The sequence below is a fragment of the Echeneis naucrates genome, chromosome 9, assembly GCF_900963305.1.
Source record: "Echeneis naucrates chromosome 9, fEcheNa1.1, whole genome shotgun sequence".
In the NCBI taxonomy this organism is placed as follows: domain Eukaryota; kingdom Metazoa; phylum Chordata; class Actinopteri; order Carangiformes; family Echeneidae; genus Echeneis; species Echeneis naucrates.
The window spans coordinates 17,933,350-17,957,755 of NC_042519.1; the positions used below are offsets into that span (position 1 = coordinate 17,933,350).

Below are 24,406 nucleotides of genomic sequence, written 5' to 3' on the forward strand. Positions count from 1 at the left end.
ATATTTACAGCTTTTGGGAGTATACATATCAATTAATAATAAGCCAGAAATGAGATCCCAGTGTACAAGATGCAGGAATTGTGTGCATCAACTTATCTATCTATCCTATTATACAAGTATGTTCGATGTTCTAGCTGTCTTAGAAAGGAGATGAGTGTTGCAAATTATAATCCCTGCTAAAAACAATTGAAGTCCAAAGTTCTACACAGACTTCGGCCTTGAATTGATCTCAGTCAACCCTGACCACGCCTCTCCCTCTCCCCTCCAAGAGAAGGCAACAATAACAACATTAATGGACCATACTGGGGTGCTCCACCGAAAGGACCAATTAAATCAGTCAGCAGTAAGCTCCTTGTGTTAAAGATAAAAAAAAAAAAAATGCTATTTGAGAGCTAACAAGCCCTGCCTTACAGGAATTAACACACCCTAACATTAAAGAACAAGTAGTGTGTTGTGTTACTACACATCTGGAATGTCTGCCTTGTGCGAAAGTTGCAGGATTGAACTATTGGTTTTTTTGGGTGCTTTGTGGACACACGAATGGAGTTGAATCTTTCTTATTGCTCACAACTAACTCTCTAAATCAAAGTGATCTAATGTGTTTGTATCAGGGGAAGAGTTTAGAGACCTGATGCGTCATATTACATCATATATTCCTGTATGTTACTGCAACAGGCAGCCAGTTCACCCCCTGAAAAGAGACGCATTGCCAAGGATACAGAAAACAGTCCCAGAATGAGTCGCTCCCATATCATCCTCAGACACATTATCCAAACTGACCCCCAGAAGTACCCGTTACAGTAATGTGCAACAGACTGTGAAATGCCTCAACCTGGAAAATAATCAGGAGCTTTTGTTAGTCTTAGGTGGGAGAGAAGGGAATTAACACGGAAAGATTGTGGCCACATTCCTCATAAAAACTTTCTTGTGTTGTGCTGAGGAACAGGTCTGAGAAGTTTTTTTAATCACAGTTGTTTATCACTATTTCCTAAATCCTTCAGTTTCAGATTAATGTTTTAGCAGGTCATCTTACTTTACTCTGAAGATAAACTAAAAATGGTAATACCCCCCCAAAAAAATTTTGATTATAATTCTAATTGAATTTATATAAATGAAATGGATTGTAACAAACAATATAATCACTAAATTTGCCTGTTCACAAGCTTTCAGTCCTTTCCTGTGGTCTTCATCAGAGCTAATTGTTCTCAGAAAAAAGTGAAACTTTTGCCATTGTACTGGCTCCAAGGTACAAGTTCAAAATTTATTTTCTCTTTAGAGGATTCAAGCGTTATAAACTTTATCTAATCGTCTTATCATATAGAGATTAAGATTTCTGTTGCAAAAGCAACAGCAGCAGAAGACATATAATAAGACAGCCACTAACACGGCTGCATAAACAAAGAACACCAGAAATATTCCGAGGTCAAAAATGACATTTTTTAAAATGTTTTGTATTCATACAGTGAACTGTGTCAACCCAACAGGTGTCAGATCTGTGCAAACTACAGGAAGAGTCCAAATCAGCACCTATTTAATGTGAAGACATCTGAATGAATAAACAAAGTTTGATGCAAAAAACCAGACCAGGACTGTTGAGTCTCACTGGTCCTTCCTGGTCTACGTGTCTGCGGGTCCTTTGTGTGTCCAGAGGGGGCGCTGTTGGACTGTCCTCTGTGAACTTTGCTCCAGAGCTGAACGGTCGTGTTTTCTCAGACATCAGCCCCTTCAGTCGCTCCTCAGGAAGTAAGGACATGGACTGACGTCTGACAGGTGAGCTGGGAACCTGAAGGCAGAGCCGTTTGTGTTGTGTTGTGTTGTGTTGTGTAAAAAAACTTCAAGGGCAGGACGGCTTGAACACTTAATCTCTTGTAGTCTTAATATAGAGGAGTTCTGTTACAGTTTGGCCATTCTTGGATTTGGTTGTGTAGACAGGAGTGTGTGTGGAGCTGATCGTGCTTGTGCTTTATGTCAGTGTGTGTGTGTGTGTGTGTGTGTGTGTGAGGGTGTGGTGTATTGTTACTTTTTCAGACCTTATTCAATCAACTGCAATGTTATATTACCATTAGTTTGCTCCTTTTTTCACTGTGGTTGTTCTTCAAGTGTTGACAAATAGTCTGACGTGGAGTGGATCTTTTTTGTTGGCTGCTTCTATTGACTATCATGAAAGCACATACAGGATTTCACCACATCTGAGCCACAGCCACAGGAGATAGGGTGGGATGGAGGACTTCTCGGCCGGGTCCCTCTGGGCTCTGAAGGTTTGGCTGTACCTCATCATCAGCCTCATCATGATCCCAGCCATGTTCGGCTTCTCACTGGGCATCTCTGAGACCTATATGACCATCTTGATGAAAATCTTAGAGGTACAGTCATTCAAATTCCTGTCACAGATGCACCCAGTGTACACACTTTCTGAATTTTCTCCAGAGAAGATGAGTGAATGTGTCCTGTCTGTCTTTCTGTGCAGTGGGCCACTGTGAAGATACAGAAGGCAAATTTAGATGTTGAACTCAAAGCCTCTGCATCTAATGGTGAGTAGATAGATAGATTTAAAGATAGATTTAAACATATTTTTAAAAGGGCTTTTCCAAAGAAACAATATCATCATATCCTTTATTGTGAAACACTGGGGTTTAATGACACGTGTTGAACTGCAACACTGGATTTCATAATTTACTTTGCTACAAGTCTGGGCACTTATGCCACCATGATAGTGCATACTTTCAAAAGAGCAATTGATTTATATGGATAAATGCTAACAGGGTAATAGCACTGTGATCTTACACTGGAGGTTCATTTTGGCGATTTCTCCTTGGGAAGGTTCTTATGATAGGCAACAAGGTGAAGTTGCGCTGAAAGCCCTGCCTGCATATCTCTCAAGAGGCAATTGCACAACATTTTAACAGTCACTAAGCTGCACAGGATAGTATTTCCAGCTGCAGTACATCAAGCTGTTAATCAGATGATGTCAGCAAAATATTGTCTGCAAAGTTCAAAGTATGTCAGTGTTACAATTTTAAATGTGAGTGATGAGGACAAGTGAAAGCCCTTCACAGCAGAGATAAGGAAGACTGTGTTAGGAAACTGTTAAGATTGAGTATTGAATGCAGCTCTTTTGGACTTTACCCGCTGAGCTTTCAGATAATGTGGACTGTAAGCTGAGGTGAACTCATAGCTGTTGTGAGACTTGTTGGATGGACAGTGTTACATCCCCCGGGGCTGGAGCCTTCATTACCTGAGAACATTCTCTGACCACACAGTTAGTATGGCAAATTTAAAGGCACTCCTTGTTGGCGATAAGCACAAAAAACAGAAAAAAAAGTACAATCACAGCACCTATATATTAGGGTTAGGGTTAGGGTTAATGTTAGGGTTAGGTGTATAGTTTCAGTATATTATGTGCCCGTTTGTGTGTAAACTGTGACATCCCTGCATTCCTAAATAAACTTTGTGTTTGTGCCAGGTCTCATCCAGAGGGAAGATGGCTCCATGGAGAAAGAGTTAGGAGAACTTAGACGTAGTCGCCCCAAACCACCAGTGGGTGGTGATTTTACACTTAGTGACTGTTTTTACTTCAGCCGGAAGGGAATTGAGAGCATCGTAGAGGATGAGGTATGCTTCTATTTTATCAGCAAGAACACATTTTGTCATAAGTGATATTCTAAAGTCAAACTGTTTCTTTCTTTCTTTCTTTCTTTATTAAGGTGACCCAGCGTTTCACCTCAGAGGAGCTGGTCTCCTGGAACTTACTCACTCGCACCAACAATGACTTCCAGTACATCAGTGTGAAGCTGACGCTGGTTTATGGCCTCGGCATCTTTGTGAGATACTGCATCCTCGCTCCCCTCAGGTACGCCAGCTGACTGCGACATTATGCTGTTAGTTAGCTGTAGTCACACGGTGGCAGTTAGATTTATGTTAGATTTGAGCTGGGATTGAAACATATCAGGAAATGCAATGTGTAAAAAAAAAAAAAAAAAAAAAAAGGGTTGTACTTTTGTAATGTTTGGCTTCCAAAGCTTTTCTAATTGATTGTGCTGTCTATAGTTGTTTATTGTTTCCTGGCAAAAACTGGAAAGTGAATGTGTTCCTCTATCCAGGTTAACGCTGGCCTTAATTGGCCTGAGCTGGCTGGTCATAGGAACATCAACAGTAGGATTACTACCAAATTCAAGGTGAGCCAAAAATCTAACTAATCAAAAATAAACATACCTGTGTTTTTTGTTTGTTTGTTTTTTTTTAAGGGAACCAAACTAACGATGACATCCTTAAATGTGCTTGTTTGCTTATGCAAATTTTTAGGATTAAATCTTGGCTGAGTGAATGGGTCCATGTCATGTGCTACAGGATTTGTGCTCGAGGGCTCTCCGCTGCTATCTGCTATCACAACAGAGAAAACAAACCTAAAAAAGGAGGCATATGTGTCGCAAATCACACAAGTCCTATCGACATTGTGATTCTCTGCAACGATTCGTGTTATGCTATGGTATGGGAAACACTTAACGCTAACATTTATTCATTTGTAATGGTGATTTTTTTTTTTTTTTTTTTTCTTCTTCTTCTTCCTTTCAAGCTGATCTTGATGTGCTGTCATGATGGTCCAAATTTGTTTATCAGGTGGGCCAGATCCATGGAGGCCTGATGGGGATTCTTCAGAGAGCCATGGTGAGATCCTGCCCTCATGTCTGGTTTGAGAGAGCAGAGATGAAAGATCGCCACCTAGTGACCAAAAGGTCAGTTTCACTCCTCTTCCTTTCGCTCAAGCATGTCTTTTCAAGCTTGTTGTTGCATGTCTGTCTTTCTTGCCTGTGTTTTCTCTCGTGGCACTGACGGAGGTTGGCCTTTTCCTGGCGGTAAGCTTCTGTATGTCCAAACAAGAACAGAAATATTTTGGAAAGTTGCTACTGAACAGTGACTCATCCAGTTCGGATCCCAGTTCATCATAGTCATAATCACATCTTTGCCCAGTCGCTAGTTCCAGATGTTTGAAGTATAGCTCCAAATGAAGAAAAAAGAAAAAACAAACTCTTCGAAGCTATAACATGTAGCTATTTATACAGCCAAGACGTGGTTTCCATTACTGCTTTGTGTGGTTTCCAGGTTAAAGGATCATGTGAATGACAAGACAAAGCTCCCCATATTAATATTTCCTGAGGGTAAGTGTGACTACACTCATTTTTCCCACATTGTGTCTCTTGTTTTTTTATGTATCATCAAAGATAAGACAGAGATATTTTAGCTCAGTGCCTGGTGGCAGTCTGACCACCAGCAGCTGCTTTATGTGGGTTTGGACGGAGCTCACGCAGCTCTCATGTTGTCTGGTTTCTATAGGAACCTGTGTTAACAACACATCTGTCATGATGTTTAAAAAGGGAAGTTTTGAAATTGGAGCAACAATATACCCAGTAGCCATTAAGGTACAGTATGACAGTCAAGATGTCATTTCTCTCAGATTTTACAAAATGCTGTTCCTCACCACACTTCTTAGTACTTTTTCATTTCATTTTTTTCCTCAGTACGACCCAAAATTTGGAGATGCCTTCTGGAACAGCTCCAAGTACAGCATGGTCAGTTACTTGCTGAGGATGATGACCAGCTGGGCCCTCGTCTGTAATGTCTGGTACCTGCCTGCCATGCACCAGCAGGTGTGTATGACATGAGGACATTTCTGTATGAGCCCCTGTTTACAGTCCACAGGTGCCGCCGCCCACCCCTCCATATAATGTACACACAGGCACACATCTGATTGACTCTTTGTTGTTTATTAATAAATGGCAGGAAGGGGAAGATGCTGTCCAGTTTGCCAACAGAGTGAAGTCAGTCATTGCTCACCAGGGAGGGCTGATTGACCTGCAGTGGTAAGATTTGATTGTTCTAGGCTCTTTTCTAATATATATATATTATATATTTTAGGTGAGTTTTATTCATTGAAAGAGAACATATTTTATCGACTTAGATTTTCAGTTTCAAACTGGAGGGCGACAGTTTTAAACCATCAGATGAGCCCTTTGTCAAGATATTAAATATTTAAGAAAGAAAAATTAGCTTATTTTTTGCATGACAGTAAAGCCGGTCCTGTGTGTTTGCATAGTCAGCACCACTCTTTTGTCATGTCTACCTGGCTGCTTCTGCAGGGACGGAGGCCTGAAGAGGGCAAAAGTGAAGGAAACATTTAAAGAGCAGCAACAGAAGAAGTACAGCAGCATGGTGGTGGGAGATGACAGCAGCAGCAACAGCGACTGAGACCCCCCCAAGTCAGTACAACAGACGAAAACCCCCTGCCCTGGCTGTGCAGGATTCACACTGGAAACAGGCCTCTCTCCTCTAGCATGCTCTCTTTAGCTAGGTTTGATATGAAATGCAGCCCTGCCAGGTGGACTTGAACATTGTGACTCTGGTTCAGCTAAAAGGTGATGAGCAGAAAACCAGAGTGCAATACTGACTGTGAAAACGAACTCTTTGTTATTGAAATATCTGCTGACAAGATAAAGCTGCTGTGAATGAATATGTGATTGCAGAAAAGCCAATGAAGCAATGAGGCAAACTGGATTCAGGATTTTACCCCACTTAGTTGCCTCATTCATGTTGTTTTTCTTTCTTTTTTTATAAATATAAATTTCAGCTTAAGAATTGAATAAATGGGAATTATTCAAGAGCAAACACAAAATCTTGAAAGATGTGCAATAATACAATTTTACAACATGCAACATAATTACTTTGTGTAACATACAAAAATATTGAGGAAATTCTGATTTAAACGTGAACCCTTTGTATATAGATATTGCAATATTATACTGCAAACTAATTCACACCGGTGAACACCAGCTTTCAGTTGAAAGACGACCAGTTCAAACAATTAAATACTGTAATACTGACCTTTAGCTTAGTTTTGTGTTATTCAAAAAGGAAACTTCTTTCAGTAACCTTTGAGCCCTCAACCCTTCTTTCACAGAAGTGCGTATGTAAATCATGGACACAAAGGACACGAGGTTTGGAGGGTTTGGCACTTAAATAATCCGTGATGTGACATTCAATGTCCACATCAGATTTGGTCTTAAAGGAGAACACACATCCGAGACTTTTTCGGTTTCTCTTCACTGGATGGTTTTCCTGGAGAATCATCCTCACTGCCTTCATACTTCATTGGATTTTCCTCTTTGGCAACTGAAAAATACATTAAATCAGAATTTGTTCAAAGCTCACACACTGTATCTGTACACTCAGTTGTGTTTCTTTATGGTCAGCGGTCTCACCTATGTTCTCAGGACGAGTGCTCAGATCTGTGTTGTCCTGCCTGTTCTGTGTAGAAAACAAACATCCCTTAATCACATGAACTTCAGCCACAGTACCACATTTTAAAAAGCGCAAGCCTCCATTTGATCACAGTACCTACCTGCATTACATTCATTTTGTTTTTCTTACTCTGCTGGATTTCCTGGTATCTAAAATACACAATACACAAATAAAAAATTACAGGCAACAGTAAAAAGAAGTTATTTATGCCAAGAAACAGATTTATGTACAGCAACGTGTGTCACAGTTTTCCTTGAAATGTGTCTGCCTCCCTCATCCTTTTATGAGTCCATCCAGGAGAAACAAATGGGGTGGTAAATATTTATGAGCCTAATTAGTGCCTCACATTTGTGTCTTTCTCTGAACAGTTCAGATGACAAACAGCTTGCTGTTGGTTGAGTCAGGCAGAGTGCAGATGAAGCTGCTTTTATGTAGGCTGTGATTTTAAATGTCACAAACTACTTGTGTTGGTTTTCATCGTTTTCGATGAGAGGAAGAGAATTTAAATGGATAACAACATTTATCTGCATCTTTAGTCAAATCCAGCTATATAATAAACTTGCTCCACATAAAACATTGTAGCTCCATCGTAGTTTTGAAGAGTTCTGAGTCAATAATCTATCCCATCACAACTGAGACTAAAGCGTGTAGTGATACACCCACCGCTGCAGATAGGAGCCATCGTTCCTGTTGACAAGTTTGGGCTGCCTCGGTCCAGCTGGTGCCCATGTTGTCTTTGAATCCACATTTACAACCACCCTGCCAGCAGCTCCAGGTACAACAGACATGTCTGCTAGCAGAACTGCAGATTTCACAAATCAAAAATGAACTCACGCCCATTTGGACGCAACAGCAAATGTGCCGAGAGAGGAGCCTTGCCTTGCAAAAGTTCACACACTCCTTGTCTTTTTGTTGTCCACTGGCTGTTTGCTCTGCGAGCGGGAAAATGTGGCAGTAGGGTTTATGGAGATGTTTGTTGTTGTATCCGTAGCAACAGTGGAAAGAAGACAAAGAATGGAAGAGCAGTGTGGCCTCTGAATGTGACGGATCCACTGACATCCACTTTGGTTTCTGTTAATGTGAGTTAATTATGCTTTAACTTTGGACTTTAACATGGACGTGATGGATTTATTGATGCATTTATTCATAAAAATAATGCACATACTTAATGCACCAATAAAAGTCAACCTGTCCGAACACATTTCCTACTAAATCAGCCACTCCTGTTGCTTTGCTTCTCTTTATTATATAATCAGGAGTAGTCGTGCATGCTTTTACTAGCAGTGTGAAATTTTTCCTCAAAAGCCTTTTTACTGACCAGAACAGCCTTTCTTTCAGTTTATCCTGGAAGGGTTTGATTATGCTGTAAATTCTCCAATTATAAGAATGTTATTCAAACATATGTCTTGAGACTAGTTAAAACATACTGTCATTGTTATTGTGATTATTTTTATGTAATTGCATTTTTCACCATGTGAGCTTTATCCTTTTAAAGTTAAGGTTTATTATTAAAGTAAAGGGTTAGGGTTAGGGTTAGGGGTTAGGGTTAGGGTTAGAGTTAGTAAAGGGTTTTAGTCCTATCGAGAGTGACATAAAAGGATGGACTTTTGTAATCAACAGAGCGGGTTTCCAGGATCTAACACTTTATTCCTTTTCCATAAAGAAAATAAACCAGTTTATAAAACCAACAGAAACCAACAGCTCAAACAGAGTGAGTCAGTCTGATATGTCAACATCATTCAATCAAACAGTCATTTTTGGATGGTAACCATCATCAGCAAACTGTTCAGGTGACCAGTGTGACCTGACCAAAGTGACCGTCCTTGTTAGGATTCCTCCTTCTCATCTCCGTGTGTGATGATGTAGCAGAGTGACTTGTAGTCAATGTTACCAGTTGGGTCAATAGGAGCGAGAGCAAAGGCCTGGTCCACCTAGAAATTTAGGCAGTGACAATTTACCAACTGAAAATCTTATATCTATATCATATTGAATAATAATGTGAAAACACAAACCTCCTCTGCTGAGAATTTATCGGCTTGATTCATCAGTAATCGCCTAAATCTGGATAAACAAAGAAAGGAACATGTAAAGGAAGGAATGAATGAATGAGTAAGATATTCTAATGCTACGGCTGATACTGAAAATATGAGAAGTCAATTTATAGAAATGATCTTACTCCTCCTTATTTACAAAGCCCGTCCCATTTGGATCAAAAAGCTTAAAGGCAGCAAGTATGGTGTCCTCAGGATCGGTACCTAAAGGAAAAAATATCATCACATACTACATTTGAAGTCTTTCCAAAAAGAAATCATTCAAGTGAACATCTGAGAAAAGTTCTCACCATTGAGTTTCTCCCCAAAAAGAGTCAGAAACACGGTAAAGTTGATGGGCCCCTTCCCCTCATTCAGCATCTCATCCAACTCCTCGTCTTTAACGTTAAGCTTCCCTGGTACACACACACACACACACACACACACACATCAGTTGGCATGAAATGTGTAGAGTAGGCTATATCTTCACAGCCTTTTTTATTTGTAGGCATGTTAATGGATTCAAAAAACAAAGAGTTAAAGGTAGAGAAGATACCAAGCTGTGCGTAGGTCTCCCTCAAGTCTTGCTTTTTGATGACACCATCTCTGTCTTGGTCAATGCAGCCAAACGCCTGTAGCATAGAAGGATATATTTTAACCTGCTGATGGAATGAAATCGGATGAAATCTTTTATAGGGCCAATGGATACCAACTGCTTCGCAAAAAATAGACAAAGGTCAGTGTGGTGATTAATAAATCTTAAAAGAGGTCAAGAGTAATAAGATGCTGGACAGTCAAGCTGTTTTTAATTTATTCAGCTCGTTTATAAAGCCACTCCAGTCATTCATAGATAGAAATTTAACTAACTAAAGAAGGTGTCTTTCAAATACCACAAATACCTACACAAATTTCAGAGAAGAACTGTTTTTACAGGGACAAGACGGGACAGTACCTCCTTAAACTCCTGAATCTGGGACTGCTCAAACATAGAGAAGACATTGGAGCAGGACTTCTGCGCCCCCCTCTGTCTCTTGTTGGAGGCCTTCTTACTCGCCTGAGAAGATGAATTTCAACTCATTCAGTTTAGATGCCGATACTGTGACTGTGGGATCCTGTTATGAGTGCTACAGTGTATCGGTACACAAAACATTAAGGTACAAAAAAGCTTTTCCCATTGCCATTTAAATACACAATAACCTGAATACTGCACAAAAATAAAACTACTGATTTCCCCTTTTGGGGTTCTTTTTAAATGTTCAAATGTAAATAACAATAGAGTGAAAATGCAAACTATCTTACCATGTCTGAGTGACCGTACGGGGAGTCCAGGCCAAGGTGTGATGCTGGGGTGGGTTTATATGCGGTCCATCTTATCTTCTACCATCCTACAATAGCCTGTGGTGGAAAGCACAGCCCCTTACATGGCCATGGCTGCTCTGTCTGCCATTAAACGGTTTGATAAGAAGTGAGGCAGCAAGGATTCCTCTGGGCTGGAAAACAGAGATACAAGGAGCAGACAGGGGAAAGCGACCTCTGACATTTGACAGTCACTAAACCAAATGAAGTTAACCTTTAGTTTGAAAACACAGGCTGAAAACAACAACAAAAACAGTTGGCTTGGGTGTGGTAAGAGCACAAACCACAACGTATCCTTTAATGTTTCTAAGTAATTGAAAAATGCGTAAATGATCCCTTGTGAGCCTGTGAAATCCATCTGCTTGAGAAATTGCATGTAGAGTTAAAAAACTAATAAATGTAGTAATTTGAATTTGGTAAAAATAAATAAATAAATAAATAAATAAATAAAGAAGATATTATGTGAATAAAGACTGAAAAAATTATATATATATATATATATTTATTTATATGTACAACTCAAAAAACATTTTGCTAATCCTTTTGGTAACTGGGAAAACCACAATAACATAATTAGTTATTTTATTTACAGTTAAACTTATTCACATACAAAGCACATTTCATCATGCACATTCACCAGCTGACACACATGGAGTTGTAAACAGCAAATTTAAATATGCGGTACTAAAGAAATTTATCAAATAAAAATTAGGATACTACACAACAAAACGACTGATTTATATGTAGTCACGCTGTTGTTTAAAAAAAGAAGAAACATGGTGTTGCACATCGACTATTTTGGTCTGGTATTATAATACACCAGGATCAATATTACATCAGCCATTTTTAAAATGGACTAATCCATACCCAAACACCAACAGGCATAATACACAATGAGCATGTCATGTTTTGGGTACAACTCTAAACCAAAGCTTAAAGTTAAGAAACACTGAAATTGCTACAAGTTGGTCCAGTACTACCAAAGACCAAACACCAAATACAAACTGCTGCTCTCTGCTTTTTTACATCCTCCAGCCATCAGTACCCAGTTCACAGAAACACATCCATCAGTGGCCGAAAACAGCTGGAGAGGCTCCTCGGAGGATCATACGTCATCGGTGTTCTTACTTCACCACTGTCCTGCAGGTAGGCAGCTCAGTGCAGAGCTGCCCTTATTGTGGCAGCATGCTGGCAGCCATCTTACAGGCCACTGCTGAGATAAGGGCCGCCCCACGACCGCTCCCTTCCTCAGACTGGATGAAGGTGATCTCACAGTGAGGAGTGAGGTCCCAGACGATTTGGTGAAATCTGTCACGGAAACTGAGATATAGAAACACCTTTTATTGTTTAGTGTTACAAAGAATACACGAGCATGAGAAAGGTAAGGGTTAGAACTCAGGACTTTGTCTTGTCTGTTGATCATTAGAAATAGTCTTTGTGAAGCTACGCAACTTTTATTTTTTCTGCGATACACAATAAATTATTATTTGGGTGGACTTTAGCTTAAGAAAGGCAAATCTAATCACACAAAACCATATTCTCTTTGCTTAGAGCTCTCAAAATGTTGTTATTCAAAAGATTTGAAGTCACCAAAAGCCTAAAATACAAGACCATAATCACCATGGGTGCAGCTTGTAGACAGATCCGTCAACCCCCACAGTTATCTTCAGAGCTTCCTGGCTGCGTCGCTCCCGCATTAGGTTGATGACTCCGGCGAGGCCCGCACCACACATGTGAGCAGAGCGAGTAGAAACACTCTCACAGACCAGACGCACAATGTCACAGTCCAGCTCTGACGGCAGAACACCAAATGTGGAGAGGATATTGTAGATTTGTTTTCTGTCACCAGTGTCACTGCAAAAAGAATTGCAAAAGGGAAAATTAAGAAGAGCTTCTGTGCACATGACATACTGTGAGTATACTCAATACATGTTACATGTTAGATCAGTTGGCTTGAGCTACTCCTGCTGGCAAACAACTGTAACTGAGGCACCACAGTGCTTTCCCATGTTTGCCATCCACATAGATATATAAACTATACCTCATCAGTTGAGGCCTATGCGCCACTTTACATTATTGCATTTTTCCTATCAGCAGTATCTGCCTATGGCTGGTGGATGAACTGAGCCATGTTAGATTTCACTGATGCTCACCTCTCCACCTGTGAGACGAAGCGCGTCTCAAAACTGCCACGTGTCTTCAGCAGCTCTGTTGCTTCACCATTGAACAGCAGGTCTTCGTTCACCAGCTTCATCAAAACAAGGCGGACCAACTCACCCATGTACTTTCCGCTGATCAGCTTCTCATACCTACAGGAGACAAGAGCCAATGGGAGAGGACACTTTAAAAACATTGAGTGGGAGGGGGGAAATTAGCAGAGATTAGCAGCGAAGGTGTTGGAACGGTGGCCAAAACAGGAAGAACACGTGCGTCACACAACACATGAGCAAACAACCGTCTTTCTAATATACAAGGGTAGAGGATGGGAGCAGCAACGTCAATGCCTAAGAGGCTGAATGAGGCTGGCCTCATCATTTGTCTGTGTGAACGGGCCGCGAGTGAAAAAGGCAAACAGCCATTAGGCCAACACACGCAGTGACAAGCTGCAGAGAGCGATCATTAATCTGGCACCACCAACCACGGACTGGCCCCTGATGTACGAGGATCTAGCCATTTACAATCACGCTCATGAAAAACTGCTGGTACCCAAGCAACTTTGTAGTGAGCTCGGGTGAGGGTCAGGTGAGTATTGCCACAGCAGGAACATAAATTCAGAAGGAGGGAGGGAAGAGCCAGCTGGCTTTTAAATTGCATTTCGTGCCATGAAGCCCAAACTGATCATTAACATGTGCACATACAGCAGGTGACGTTGGAAGAGGTAGAAAAGTGTGTGAAATGTGTGGCGAACACCCTTCCACTCACAGCTGATGCCCAGGGTTAATCGACATCTCATCCACCACTCTGTCGTACTCCAGTCTGAACTCCTCCAGCTCCCCGTTCTCTCCGAATGCCCCCCACTCTGTGTTTACACACATCCGGCCCTCGTCCCCTTCTACCAGCTCTACAGTCCTCATTTCTTCCATGTAACACGCATTACAGCCAGTACCTGGAAACAAAACCCATACAGACCTTAGAGGTGCTCGCACATGTTAGCATGATGGTGAGTGGGACTGGAGCACAAGAACATTTGTGAATGAACATGACTTCTTACCAACAATCATTCCAACTTCACAACTGCGGTCCTCATAATAGCAGGAAATCATGGTGGCTACTGTGTCATTCACCATGGCAACCACATCCATCTCAAAGTCCTGAATGAGATCATCCGCGTTACACTGCAGTTAGTCATCTCCGCATAAGCAGGCTTTAAATGCCATCTGGAGTTGCTGCACTGTTATTAATGAAAATAAAACAAAACTCACCCCGCGCCTTTTGATGGCGTCTCTGAGTAAACCAACAACATTGTTCCCTTCTGCTCCAGAAGCCTTGAAGCCTTTTGTCCAGTTGAGCAGGATACCCTGTGGAGACAAAGTGAATCAGTGGCTTATTTTGGTTGTGGGGGGGGGGGTTAATTTAGGGTTGTATAATTTTATTTCCTACCTTGTCTATGTCCTCATGTCGTACTGGAAAGGAGAAGGTAAAACCCAGAGGAAGCTTCTTGTGCTTCATATGATGTTTGTCCAAGAAGTCTGACATACACTCTGCTATGTAGTCAAAGAGCTGCAAGAGAGTGAGAAATTGAATAAATGCATAATAATCAATCATTTTATAATATTTTTTGGTACATTTCGAACAATCATCAGTGTCAAGAATTACTGACCATTTCGGCAGTCCCTGTCATGGCATCTTCAGGAATGGAGTACATTTCATTCTTGGTCAACACCTTCCAGCTCCTTTCCTCATCTTCACCCACGATGACTAGCATCACACGGAAGTTTGTCCCGCCAAGGTCCAGAGCCAGGAAATCCCCTACCTCTGTCAAAACACACATTGCATGTGCTGTACTGTGCGTGTACTGGGTGGAGAGACAACAACAACAAGAACAACCACCAAACAGGCGTAGACTGAGTATCTACCTGATCCTTCAGGTGTGGAGCAGACGTAAGTTGGAAGCATTTTGACACTGGCCTCCTCGTGCGTCTCTAAACGCAGTCCTCTGTCCATTTCACGCTGCATCCTCTTCATGACCTCTTTTAGCTCTTCCTTGCTTAGTCTGAACTCTGATAGGATCTGCTCGACCTGCAACAAGAGGGGAGAGGAGCAGGTCAGGAGTTGTGCAAACAACCATTTCATTTCTACGGTTTTATGTCAAATGCACTGCGTTGTGAAACAGCTTTCACTTGTAACTCTGTCATGAATTGGTGCTCTGTAAATACTTTTCATTCAATTTTTATTTGATTGACTTTTTTTCATATCACCATGAACAGTAATAGCAAAAGACTCTTTACTAAGTGTTAAGTCACAGAACACTCACGTATGGCAAACACACAAATTCATAATAGGAAAAGTCTTATTTGTTCACTGAAGACAAAAATGCTAATCTTACCATCTGAATTCTTTCAACCACAGAGCTGTAGCTACAAGGCATCGTCACGTTCTGGTTAATGCCCAGAGAGCTGATACACGGCATCTTCGTGGCTTTAACTAAATTAACTTCAATGTGTGTTTCTAAGTGTGTGGTGAGTGTGCGTCCTGTGTGTGTGCAGAGTCAGTGAAGTGTGAACGTGTTTGAATGAGAGCTTCAGCTGTTTTTATGCTCAGGTAAAGTGGGCTGGACGTGTCTGATGCAAATGCCCACCCCTTCACAATATCACCCCATCTGGCAATGCACGTTAGCACACATACGTGCTCGTGCACACCCACACACAAACACACACAAGGTACATAAAAAAAGAACAGCCAAAGTCTGTGTGACCCAATGTCTAAAATAATCTTTATAATCTTCTCATTACACATACAGTGATTCAGATTTAAGCCTGTCATCCACTGGACGTGGGGTATAATATTCATTCATTCATCTTCTATCACTTATCCATTTCCAGGTTGCTGGAGCCATTCCCAGCTCACACTGGGTGAGGGCGGCATGAGGAGAACAGACAAATTCACATATAAAGGCCCCATGCCTGGGTATTGAACACACAAATTTCTTGTTGTGGGGCAGCACTAACCATTACCCCGCCATGCCATGACATGACTTTACTTGATTTCATTTTCTCACAATATGATAAGATTTAACTCTTAGTTAATAAGATGCTTCTAATTCAGATTTACTGTTAAACCTCAAAAGCGTCAAAAAGTTTTCTGCTCATCGATATCTTGTTACATCAGAAAAAAAAAAATCTCTCATTAATTTCTGAGATATTTCAATGCTAAAAACTGCAGACTCATTGTTGTTGGTATATGAATAATTTGTTATACTTTGGCTTTGTATGAACTGTGATCCAAACCTGACCAACTGGGACATTAAAGTCTACTACATGAGAGATGAAATAAATTGGAACATGAACCTTGTGGTTTGATTTTTATTTTTAGGACCAATATGACCACAGAGTTGCTTCATGCTCTGGGGCCTGAGAGGATTACACGTGTATTTGTAAATTTAGAAACATGTCTAAAATTAGCAACAACGAGAGATTAATGACCTCTAAAGCTAACAATAATGGACCTCAGGTGAAGGACTCGTGTGTTTATCAGCTCTCATGGTTTACATGACCAGAGGTCAGAGCTTTTCTTAGCTCTGACCTCTGACTGTGTATTTGTGTTTACACAATATAATTGTGTTTACACAATATAATTGCGTTTACACAATATAGTTACAAACTGGTTATAAGCCATGTCTTCTGATATGTAATACATATTTAAAACTTTTAATTGTCAGCTCAAACGGCTTTAACTTCGCAGCAAAGAAAATTACAACATCAGGTGTTTTAGCTGTCTACATAAACGTTACTGTGCAAAACATTCAATTTTCAGTTTTAGATCTGTTCTTGATATAAAAATTAAAGCTGCCTTTTTTTTATTCTTATGTGCAAAACTCCATCAAAGTTGTATATACGTCAAATTTATGTGTATTTTATCGGCATTGTTGATGAACTGAACTTGAATTTTAATGGCCTGCTTTGACATTGTGTGTATTTTTGCATGTTTCCGTGTATAAAACGATTACATTTTCAAGTGAATTTTTTGAACGTCACAGTAATGGTGTAAAACATGCACAGTTTGTGTTGCCTCCATTTACAGATAGGACTTGAATTTGTGCCAAGTGCTTGTCAATAGCTGATTATCTGCTTAATTTAACTTACTGACTTGTTTGCACAGGGACCTGGCTGATGGATTTCCATTCAGCCAGCTGTGTCTCAACATTAACGCCTGAGCCAACATGTTACTCGATGACAGGGAAAGAAAATCTGAAGACATCAAGGAATTTATGTAGCAGCTCGTTTTGCAGTGGAAAGCTTCGAACTCAGTAACTTGCTGGAACATTTGCTGACCTTCAGTCAAAGCAATGATGTGTTATTTATGTTTTACAGAGTGAAGTAATTTTTTACCTACTTATGGACTGATTTACTTCCATTTATAGTGCCAGCACCTCTGTTGAAATGGCCTTGAAAAAAGAAATGATATCCTTCCTGGAGACATTGGCCTGCTCCATAGCTCAGGACGTCTTTCTCTACATACTCACTTTGCTTACTTAACACGATTAGTTACAGTGTAGTATTTACTTTACTTACATCGCATGTTTCTTGTGAGGCTTTGTTGCTTTACCAAAGAAGTATTAAATCATTTACTTTTATATCATGGGTAGTTATTAACTTAGATAGCTAGATCAATAGAATATTAATTGGGTTTTTTTTTCATCCATCTTCCTTACATTCCCTGGTAGAAGATGCCCAGAATGTGTCAGGAACATACAACCTTCAAAATCCATGAATTAGACCAAAACGTTTCCTTTACCTTTTCCATCGCAGAGAATGAAATCCTGAGAGGCCTGCTGACCATCAGTGCTCTGCAGTGGAGGTTCAATGGTTCAATCCAAAGTTTCTGCTGTTGATAATGTTTTAACTCGATATCCGATGATGAAATATAAAGAAAAGGTTATCCTTGTATTGAAAACTGTGCAACCATTATAATATTCCCAGCACATTTGAGCTACATCATGTTCACCAGCAAGTCCGAAATATCGCGAATGTACCTTTGTATTGTTCAGTTTCCAGTCAGTTTCCAGGTGGAGAGCTGCTATAAATTGTAAATTGAGTTGTTTTTTTTTTTTTTATGGAAACTAATGACTCATCTTCGTTCTCGGACAGATTTTATATAACCTATATACCCAACCCTAAAAACATGGTTGAAAAAAATAATAATTCATCTTCATTACAGCAAATATACTAAAAAATGTGAGGTTTTATCTTCATCCTTGAAGTCAGCAGGCCCAGTTAATCCGCATAGACACACTCAGCTCTCTCCAAAGTGTTCAAAACCAATCAGAGACTTTTCCTCCCAAACTCTCTTCAGGCCATCAACCATAAAATTTTAGGCCAAGGAAAACTTAGGAAAGTATCAAGGCAGACTCCAGTTCGTACCTGAAATTCTTACTGACATTGTTAGTTCAGTATCTGAACGCAGCCAAACCAAACCAAGGGAGAAATCTTTCCTTCCCCTGAGACTGAGCTGTCAACAGATGCACATGAGGCTCAGCCGTTGCCATGTCAAGACAACTTCAATGTGTTTCCTTGGAAATGAATTACAGACACACTTCTGCCATGGAAAACACTCACCGCTGAGTTAAGTGGCCAGCTGAAATTGTTAAATGGAGCACGGTTATGTTGACTATCCAAAAACAAATTAGTCACACATAGCATGGGTGATTAGGACAGTTCTTTAAACGTGTCCACTAGAATCACAATGTCCAAACAATCCTTTTGCATTTGGGTGAGACGTTCCCATTTATTGCACTAATATTGAAATGTAGCAGGTTACAGAGAACATTTGCCTTATTAAAATAGATGAGAACAGGAAAAACGGCACACACCTCACGGTAAGAACCGTGTATCCCCTTCACCTCACGTGTGTCTAGCCAAACAATTCAATAACCTCTGACCTACATCCCCTTCACCTGTCCTGAGACTTCCTGTGCAGGAAGGGACATATTGCCCTCTAGAGACCAACACCACAAATACACATAAACGTCAGCAATCTACATTTAGCAAAACATTATGCATGAGACTAAGTGGCTCCTACAAAGGTTAACGAAGAGCAAATGAGTGGAGGGTGGCATGTCTAGACCAAACAGAATTTATAACCCAACGCCTTCAACACTTTTAGGCCAAATAACAATAATAATAATCATTATTATCATAATCATCTTCTTCTTCATCACCGCCATCTAAGATGAGAAAATAAAATGTAGTTGAAGTTGAATTATAAGGAGTGGGATATTCATATTCGCCATCAGCAGCCAATATTGTTCTGATTACAATAATGACAGAATTATTTTAGAATTTCTACGATTGCCGTTTTATTGCACGGGAAATATTGTTTGGCCTCATGTAGACAGGAAATAAGCTGCATTTGTAAACACTTACAATTGAAGGTTTCTGAATGTGGATACACAATAAATTCTACGAGAAATTAAGATCCTATTGATTTGTTTTAGATTTAATATCTAGTATTTTTTCTCCAACCGAACTCATATAAAAAAAGTGTACGAATAAATGAGTGTTATGATAGTTTTGTTGAAGAGATACAATGCAAGACAAAGCCCAGGATAATCGGGGAGAGATCTGGAGTTGTACAGTCACATTGCGTAAATAACTCAGTAACACAACCATGACATCGCATTTGATCTTATTTACCGGGAACAGGAACGAAAACGGACACGCCTTTGTTTCCACCAGAGCCCGTTTTCAGTCGGACCGCTTGAGAACCGTGACGTGGTGATTGGCCACAAAAGTGTTTCTTCAAAATTAGCTGCTTAGCTAAAATAAACAAGAACGTCTTGTTTAGGTCTTTGACCGCATTTTGTGTTTGCTCAGGGATTTAATCCGAATAAGAAGTTTATTTGGTTGTTTTCACGAAACGGAGAGTTTGCTTTGTATCAGTCTGGTAAGTTAGGCGAGGCCTCACGGAGACCGGCTAACATCTGGAGCTAAGAGTGTGCTTGACTTGATTTTCAACTTAACTTTTAAACCTTGTTTACTCATTATCAGATCGTGGTTTATTATTAGTTCGGCACTGAGCCAATCGATCAGAGCACGGGAGAAAATGGACTTGAATAAGGCAAAAGTTGGTAACATTAGCCGGTTAGCTTGCTAGCTCAAAACAAGGCGGCTACTTTGACTTGTCAGCTCTTTCACTCAACTTTCTTTAGCAGCTTTGCTAGCAGGTTGGCTGTGTGGCTAAGCCCGATGAGGGATAATGCTCTCGTGTGATTGTGCTTGTGTCATCTTCCAAATTAGATTGTGTCTGACTGACTGAGCCGAACCGACCATGAAGCTCTACAGCCTCAGCATCCTCCACAAGGGAGCAACCAAAGCCAACCTCCTGAAGGCGGCCTACGACCTGTCCTCCTTCAGCTTCTTTCAGCGATCCAGGTGCTGCAGACTGCCCCCACCACATCTACGACAGCTTTGGCAGTCAATGGGTTTCTACAGCGTTTGCACATGAATGCGTGTTTGCCGCTGTGACGCCATTGTTTTGATTTGTGCAGTGTGCAGGAGTTCATGACCTTCACCAGTGCCTTGATTGTTGAAAGATCATCACAAGGAAGCCGTGCCTCTGTCAAAGAACAAGGTAAAACTGAGCTTTTTCAGTTCCCTTAGAAGCTAAAGAAACAATCTTTGCTGATCTAATGCAATTAATGTGAATAGATAATGGGAACGCCCTGAACTAATGAAATATCAGATCATCCCAGAATTAAATTAAACAAAGTCCTTCTTCTTCTGTGTTGGCTACCCTTACAAAATTGCACACACTGATTGCCTTCCTGTTGTTTACTCGTACATGTACTGGTCTAATCCATAGATAACATTTTACAATGGCTTTTAAATGAGATTAGAGCTGTGCTGTGTTGCTGAGTTTTCTCATTTCATTTAAGTCTGTTTGCAAGGCAAATATTTCCTTGTTTTTATTATCTATACACTAATGTACATGCTTTTCTTTACACTCAGCAGATGCCAAGCTTTTGTTGAAACTTACTTCTGCTTTTCTTAACATAATGTACCAACAGAGTTCGTGTTCTCCTGGACCATGACCAGGAAATACTATTTATTGCATTTTGTTGTGATAGTGGCATTTGTGGTTTCCTCTCTCTTACAGAATACCTATGCCATGTGTATGTGAGAAATGACAACTTGAGTGCTGTGGTGATCGCAGATACAGAGTATCCACAGAGAGTCTGTTTCACTTTGCTTGAAAAGGTGTGGAAAGAAATGTTCAGTAATGAATAGAAAAAGTTGTAGTTTGTGAAAACTTCAATATTAAGATTGCTGTATTTTTTGTGCATAGGTATTAGAGGAGTTCTCCAGACAAGTGGACAGCATAGACTGGCCCTCTGGTAATCCTGAAACTATAAACTACAAAGCCCTAGATATTCATCTATCTAAATATCAGGTAAGTGAACAATATGTTTATCAGAAAATCCCACAAAGGAGAGTCCTGATAGCCTTTGGCCAGACGATCACTGTGGACTAAGAACAACAACAGTGTGCCTAACAGCTTGTTGTGTTGTCTTTTCCCTCAGAACCCGAGAGAAGCAGATGCAATGACCAAAGTGCAGGCAGAGCTGGATGAGACAAAGATCATTTTGGTAAAACACCTCCCTTAGCTGGGACCAAAATCTCTAATCAGTCTCTCAGTCTGAAATATGTGCATCACTTACCAAAATAGTAGAAGATTTCTTCAGTTTTCCTTTACAATAGAACACACACACACACACAAATGGGCCCTGCAACTACCACAATAACTCATAATCTATACACTCTACATGCCTGAAACATTATGTAGCATTTCTCAACCGCGTGCCAAATCATAATGCTTAGAGTACACACCATTAAACCGTTTTGCATTCTTTAGCACAACACCATGGAAAGTTTGTTGGAAAGAGGTGAAAAACTGGATGATCTTGTGGCAAAGTCAGAGCACCTGGGGAACCAGTCCAAAGCCTTCTACAAGACTGTGAGTACTGATGAATAGAGTTGTCGTAGTTCGGCAGGACAGTCGCTGTTAAATTCCTGACTGTGTGTGTGTGTCTGTGTTAACCCCTGCAGGCACGGAAACAGAACTCATGCTGTGAAATCATGTGATGTCGCTGCCTCGTCCTTGTGGACACATCTGTCTCTGCCTTTCTGCTTTTCCTACATCTCCCATCATGCACCAGTCACCAGCTCTCAAAACAAATGAAAGAACTGCTGCAGTCTAATCCGAGAAATAAATGTCACCCATCTGGATTGTGACTGATGGGGGCTGAAGGAGTGATGGGGTTTGGTCAGAGGAAGAAGTAACATTTGAATTCTTTTTAACCTTTCAAGGGTAATCATCTGTGCGGTGTTTCAGTACCAGCTGAGGACATTATAGTGTGATGTTGTGTATTGGTGATGTGTTACCTTCAAACATATTTAATGTTATTCAGATTGAATCAAAACGGAATAGTTTGATTTCAAATCTTAATTAAGTTTGAAAGAGTATTATCCACAATTTTGCTTCTGCTTCAAGGCAATTCTGACAATCTCACAGTCTTATCTTATGAATTAATTCAGTCTTTCACTGTTTCGGTTCAATTCCACTTAACTCGAATTGTTTCTCTTGACATAATGTTTATGCCCACTAGATGGCTCTGTTTATTTACTGCATTGCTCCATTCAGCCTTGATAGTGGAAGTCAATTTAAAGTTTTCCAAGACAGCTGAGGGGCTGCTTGAACAAGTGATATCAAAATCACAAATTTTTTTTATTGTTTTTTTTATTTTAAATATCTTTGCTGTACTGGATTAAGTTACATGATTTTTTTTTTTTTTTTGTTCTTTCTCCTAGAATACTGATGAAATCTTAAACATTCCCACTTCAGGCGATTGTGTTGTGGTGTGGTGATGCATCTTAAAGCGGAGGAGAAATTGGAGATTAAATGTAAATGTAGAGATGTTTCACTATAGTTTCAGCCTTATTGCAGTGTGGCTAACACGTAGCCTGTTCTGTTTAAGATTATTACTGTCTCATGAGCAGGAGAGCGAGTTTGTCTTTTACTCTGTACAGTAGCCTTGCTTTTCAGTCTTAGGCAACACACAACAGTGAAGTAGGCTCTTTTTTTAGACTTCAGTAGCCCATGGAAGACCTCTATCAGTCCAGGGCTCATCTGTACGTCGTGAACCGATGGTCACTGACCATCCTGTGGTTGCGGTGATTCTGGGGGACCTCTTTGGCCTCTTAGTTTGTGAAAGTCAAGTTTCCCCTAAAGTAAACAGACATGTTTGAGATAACTAAAATCTGATTTCACATCCCACTTGAATTTAAAACACTCCTTGATTGACTGTTTTTTTTTGTTTTTTTTTCCTGACAGTGAGTACTAATTGTTTTGTATTTAGTTCAGACTGGGTAGATATGTCTTTGTTTCTGAACTGCTGATCAGTTTAAGATGAAGGGATGCCTTCGGTTATGTATTTTAAGATCTTTCTCTTCTTTCTTTTGGCAGTGTGTGTGTGTGTGTATGTACTGATATACAACATCTGCAGGCTGTGGATATTGAGTGCCTGTTTGTGTGTATGTGTGTGAGAGAGGGATCAGAATTATCTCTTTCTGCTTTTACAGTGTAAACATTTGTGCAATATCTCTGCAGACTGTTGTCTTTCTTTGAGGCAGAGAGAATAAATCTTTCCCATAAAGGACAGTAATTGAGGTTTATATATGTTCTTCTGACTAACTTCCACTAAAACTTGTCCATGGTTGTTTCTGGGTTGTTTTTCTTTTGAAAATTTCAGTTTGTGTGCCGAATTGGAAAAATCTGTCAAATCTATGGAGTTATGCTGTAGCTATTTGCAGATCGGTTGTGATAAACAGTCTGTATTAAAGGTTTTTATCTGCAAACACGAAAGACGTCAGATAATAAAAAGTTATGTCTGTATTCACAATTTTGTTCAAACATTGACTCTTTGCAAAAAACATGACCTTGCTTAGATAAATGTAACCAAAAAAAACGAGTGTGGTCTGTGTTTATCTTTTTTTTTGGGGGGGGGGGGGGGGCGGGGACTATTTAAAGTGGAAATAGTATTTCCTTGGAGAGATTTAACAGAATACACTGAATTAATTATTCATTTTTAATTAATTCATATTAATATTAATTAATTATTTGGCAGAGACTCAACAGCCCAATCTCCTCCAGCTTGGCCAGCTTCTTCTAGTTTTGGTCCCTCCGTCAATTAAAGAGTTTCTTCTGAGAAAGCAACTTACAAATGATCACGACCGAGAGATCACTGCTCAGTGCTTTTAATTCAAATACCTCCCAACAGGTAACACATCTTGTGCCAAGTAGCTTAATTGCGCTGCATATAAAGTCCGAGTTCTGAAAGCGGCACCTGAAAGCAGCACAGCAGACGCGTCTCATCCAACCGGATGAGGTCTGACCCCCCCCCCCCCCCCCCCCCCCCCTCAGGCATGTGGACGGACAACAACAGGACCAGAAACAGCCAGAAGCAGCAGCAGAGACCGAGCCGGACCTGCAGCTTGTTCTCTGTTTCTTTC

At 40.3% G+C, this 24,406-nt stretch overlaps 4 protein-coding genes across 5 annotated transcripts; 2 read left to right on the plus strand and 2 right to left on the minus strand.

The window, feature by feature from the left end:
• Nucleotides 1-1,678: 1,678 nt before the first annotated feature.
• Nucleotides 1,679-8,178, plus strand: agpat9l (1-acylglycerol-3-phosphate O-acyltransferase 9, like). 2 transcript variants are annotated; one of them, XM_029509790.1, is made up of 13 exons: nt 1,679-1,770; nt 2,168-2,363; nt 2,468-2,531; nt 3,464-3,612; nt 3,705-3,850; nt 4,101-4,175; nt 4,348-4,486; nt 4,618-4,733; nt 5,101-5,156; nt 5,332-5,417; nt 5,517-5,645; nt 5,779-5,858; nt 6,135-8,178. In XM_029509790.1, the coding sequence occupies exons 2-13, from the start codon at nt 2,220-2,222 to the stop codon at nt 6,241-6,243; spliced, it is 1,293 nt and encodes a 430-aa protein (XP_029365650.1). In that variant the 5' UTR covers nt 1,679-1,770; nt 2,168-2,219; the 3' UTR covers nt 6,244-8,178. The 2 variants fall into 2 exon arrangements, with proteins under 2 accessions (XP_029365650.1, XP_029365648.1); XM_029509788.1 differs by having other exon boundaries at nt 4,303-4,486; nt 6,135-8,176.
• Nucleotides 8,179-9,119: 941 nt separating this feature from the next.
• myl7 (myosin, light chain 7, regulatory) lies at nt 9,120-10,383 on the minus strand. The gene is made up of 6 exons (XM_029509792.1): nt 10,276-10,383; nt 9,880-9,955; nt 9,635-9,739; nt 9,470-9,548; nt 9,306-9,354; nt 9,120-9,224 (listed from the first exon to the last, which is right to left on the minus strand). Exons 1-6 carry the CDS (start codon nt 10,309-10,311, stop codon nt 9,120-9,122), a joined length of 450 nt encoding a protein of 149 aa, XP_029365652.1. The 5' UTR covers nt 10,312-10,383.
• A 1,468-nt stretch (nt 10,384-11,851) lies between these two features.
• Nucleotides 11,852-15,324, minus strand: gck (glucokinase (hexokinase 4)). The gene is made up of 10 exons (XM_029509791.1): nt 15,226-15,324; nt 14,756-14,918; nt 14,500-14,654; nt 14,280-14,399; nt 14,102-14,197; nt 13,891-13,990; nt 13,602-13,785; nt 12,833-12,988; nt 12,300-12,533; nt 11,852-11,999 (listed from the first exon to the last, which is right to left on the minus strand). The coding sequence occupies exons 1-10, from the start codon at nt 15,307-15,309 to the stop codon at nt 11,852-11,854; spliced, it is 1,440 nt and encodes a 479-aa protein (XP_029365651.1). The 5' UTR covers nt 15,310-15,324.
• A 4,268-nt stretch (nt 15,325-19,592) lies between these two features.
• ykt6 (YKT6 v-SNARE homolog (S. cerevisiae)) lies at nt 19,593-23,853 on the plus strand. The gene is made up of 8 exons (XM_029510789.1): nt 19,593-19,781; nt 20,135-20,269; nt 20,386-20,468; nt 20,994-21,094; nt 21,183-21,287; nt 21,418-21,483; nt 21,750-21,851; nt 21,944-23,853. The coding sequence occupies exons 2-8, from the start codon at nt 20,166-20,168 to the stop codon at nt 21,977-21,979; spliced, it is 597 nt and encodes a 198-aa protein (XP_029366649.1). The 5' UTR covers nt 19,593-19,781; nt 20,135-20,165; the 3' UTR covers nt 21,980-23,853.
• The last annotated feature ends 553 nt before the right edge of the window (nt 23,854-24,406 follow it).